Source organism: Meles meles, chromosome 8 (assembly GCF_922984935.1).
Source record: "Meles meles chromosome 8, mMelMel3.1 paternal haplotype, whole genome shotgun sequence".
In the NCBI taxonomy this organism is placed as follows: Eukaryota; Metazoa; Chordata; class Mammalia; order Carnivora; family Mustelidae; genus Meles; species Meles meles.
In genome coordinates this window covers 53,503,742-53,507,090 of record NC_060073.1, presented here as the reverse complement: position 1 = coordinate 53,507,090, position 3,349 = coordinate 53,503,742, and the positions used below count along the sequence as shown (strand labels likewise).

Genomic DNA, 3,349 nt, shown 5'->3' with positions numbered 1-3,349 from the left:
TGATAATAGGAATAGTGTTTTCCCCCTTTATTACCATCTCTGGAAGAGAAACTAAGGGCAATAGGAGCTCTTGTGATATAGATTCCATAAAGGGCCCCCTCCGTCTATGAATACCAACAATAAAAGGGCAAGCGACCATTAAATGTTCCAAATGTTGCAAGATGAGAAATTATTCCAGGGAATATCACACAGTTAGTGATGTGACTCAGGACCACAAAAAATATGCATAAATAGTTCATAATCACTTGATTTCCCACAATAAGAAAAAGGAATCATCCAATGTTTATAAACAAAGTGTCTGGGGGCATACTGGGCCTACAGAGGGAAGTTTAACAAAAGTCTCTAAAAACAGTGGTCTATGAAGTGAATAGAGATAACTAGTAGTATGAAGTGAGACTTCAGGAAAGTTCTCATGTAGTTCTTTGCTCACCATCACTGGGTGAAAATCTGGAAATAAACCAAGAGAACTCCTGTTTTGAATAATAATCTGTGTGAATCCGTGAAGTAGAACCAGTTTGTTCTCCTCAGAATAACTATTTTTCCCTACTCATTCACGGAATAGATTTCCACTCCAGAAAGAAAAGTCTCATCTACATACTGGTGTCTTGAAGCTCTACCCCATTAGTGCAGCAGAGTTAGTGCATTCAGGTCACCCTGAAAAGTAACAATGACTTTGAAAAGCAGTTCTGCCGTAGCTACTAAAATTTGTAAGCACACATGCCTTTCCTTCCATCAGACCCACACTGATGAATCTATCAGAAATAAAACATCAGTAGTTATAATGTATGGAACTAGGTGTTTATTGAAGTTTTGTCTTTATAATGACGATCCCGTAATGACCTAGATAATCATAGTAGAGGAACAGATTAACTGCTGTGTATTATATTAAAAAAGGAATGACAACAGTACACTATCAAAAATATGGATCCCTAATATATTATTGACCTTGGAAAAATAATAAATGAAGCATGTTCATACCAAGGAATGCAGAATGTTTAGCCATTTAATAAATTTAAGTAGAGTACAGCCAGTGACCAAATGTCACATGGCTTCTCAGCACAATCAGAATGGGTGTGAATCCACTTTTCTTCGCCAAAGTTTCATCAAAGCTTTTTTCATCTCACTGTTTCTCAAGCTGTAGATCAGTGGATTCAGCAGAGGTGTAAGAAGTGAGTAAGACAATGACATCAGCTTCTTGGTTTCTGGGGAGTAGCCAGATTTCGGTTGTAAATAAGTCATATTGGCTGTGCCATAGAAGAGGGTCACAGATGTGAGATGGGAGGCACAGGTGGAAAAGGCCTTTTGCCTCCCAGTGGCTGATGGCATCTTCAGGATGGCAAAGAGAATCCGAATGTAAGATAAGAGAATCAACACAAAAGGAACCATGACAATCAAAATGGTGCCAGTGAATGCATAGATTTCAAACAGAAATGTATCTGCACATGCGAGTTCTAGCACTGGGGGAGTCTCACAGAAGAGATGATTGATTTCATTGGGGCCACAGAAGGGAAAACTGAAAACCCATGTGGTCTGCACAGTAGCCACCATGATCCCTGAGACCCAGGAGAACATTATTAATTTCATGAAAGCCCTTTTGTTCATAATCATTGGGTAGTTCAGAGGATGACAGATTGCAGCAAATCGGTCATACGCCATCACCCCCAGGAGAAAACATTCAGTGCCACCAAAAAAAAGGATGAAATACATCTGTGCAAAACAGCTTATAAATGAAATTGATGTTTTCTCAGTGGAGAGGACCACCAGCATTTCAGGCATAATGACTGCACTGAAACTCACATCCACCACAGACAAGTTCTGGAGGAACAGGTACATGGGCACGTGGAGGCTCTGTTCCAAGGAGATGATGAGTATAATGATGACATTTCCCAACAGAGTCACCAGGTAGACAACCAAGAAAACCCCAAAGAGCTGCTCTTGGAGTTCAGGAAAGTTAGAAAAGCCCAGGAGGATGAATTCAGCCACAGAACTTTGATTTTGCCTTTTCATTTCAGTGGTGGAGAGCATTTTGTTTTTAGGAACATTGTATACAAATTACGAAGTCACAGTCAAATAGCTGAGAGTTCAAGTTGGAAATTCTTGGCAGAAGATGTAATAATGAGTTCATTTGGACAAGCCTTCAATTTGGCAAATTTTGAGAATAGCCAATATATTGTATTATATTTGTATCAAATACAAATGAAATGAGGAATTTTGGCTCCGAAATCTTGCTTTTGAAGTTTGAAATAGCAGATGTCCTCTGGCAACTTTTTTGCTAGATTGAAAATAAATCCTATTCTTAAAACATAGAATCCATTGTCCATCACATTGATGTTTGCATCTCTGTTCTTTTTAATTGTATTTTGCATATGATTTTTCTAATAAAGATTTTGAAATAAACAAAAAGGACAAAAATTTATAACTATTAATTCAAAATTAAAACAAATTTTGATGAATATTTTATTACAAAGACAAAGTTCAAAATACATTTTTATTGCCTTGTTAAAATTGAGATACATGAACAATATACCCAAACAAATAGAGAAACACTCAAAATGGGTTTTATTTTAGATGCACTTATCTCAGATGTAATTTGTTTCAAGTATATCAATTTTTGGATAGAATGGATCTGACTAATTATACTGAAACTTGACTGAATAAAAAACTTTAGAGGTCAGTTCTCCATCTCCCATCTTTGTGACCATTAAATGGATTTGGGGCTATACAAAATTCCATTTATGTGTGCTCGCTTTGGCAGCACATATACTAAAATTCCATTTATGGCTATTCTGATCCTGTGGTTTAAGCTCTCTCTCTCTCTCTCTCTGACTCTCTCTCTCTCTCTCTCCCTCTCCCCCCCCACCCAACACACACATAATTATTAGCAAGTTCATTTAACCAGTAACAATTCAGTAAATACTGATTGTGCCCTCACCAGATGGAGCCTGTGTACCCTCAAAGACATTTGTGACATAAGTTTGAGAGGGATCTTCCTTGACAGCACAGCATAAAATAGCAGCCCCTACCCCCTATTTCAGCACCCTGTGACTCCCATCTCCTTACTTTATATTTTGTTATAACACTTGTCACCATCTGAAATCACACATATTTATTTGGATTTTATGCTTATTGTCTAACTCCCCCTTCAGGAATATAAGCTCCAGGAGGACAGGAACTTTGTTCTGTTCTTTCTTGTGTTTTTTGTGCCTAAAACAGATAATAAGTTATATAATAGATGCAAACCAATATTTGCTGAATAGATGGAAGAATAAATATTAAAGTTTGGAAGTCTGGACTCAGCCCTTAAGAAGTCTGGTGTCTGAAGGAAACAAAAATTAATGGAATAGAAAGT

At 37.4% G+C, this 3,349-nt stretch overlaps 1 protein-coding gene across 1 annotated transcript; it reads right to left on the bottom strand.

The window, feature by feature from the left end:
- Nucleotides 1-1,062: 1,062 nt before the first annotated feature.
- Nucleotides 1,063-2,007, bottom strand: LOC123949749 (olfactory receptor 10A3). The gene has a single exon (XM_046017339.1). It carries the CDS (start codon nt 2,005-2,007, stop codon nt 1,063-1,065), a length of 945 nt encoding a protein of 314 aa, XP_045873295.1.
- Between the last annotated feature and the right edge of the window lie 1,342 nt (nt 2,008-3,349).

Bases quoted from the DNA above. Each gene is read 5' to 3' on its own strand.
- LOC123949749 (XM_046017339.1), bottom strand. From the start codon at position 2,007: ATGAAAAGGCAAAATCAAAGTTCTGTGGCTGAATTCATCCTCCTGGGC.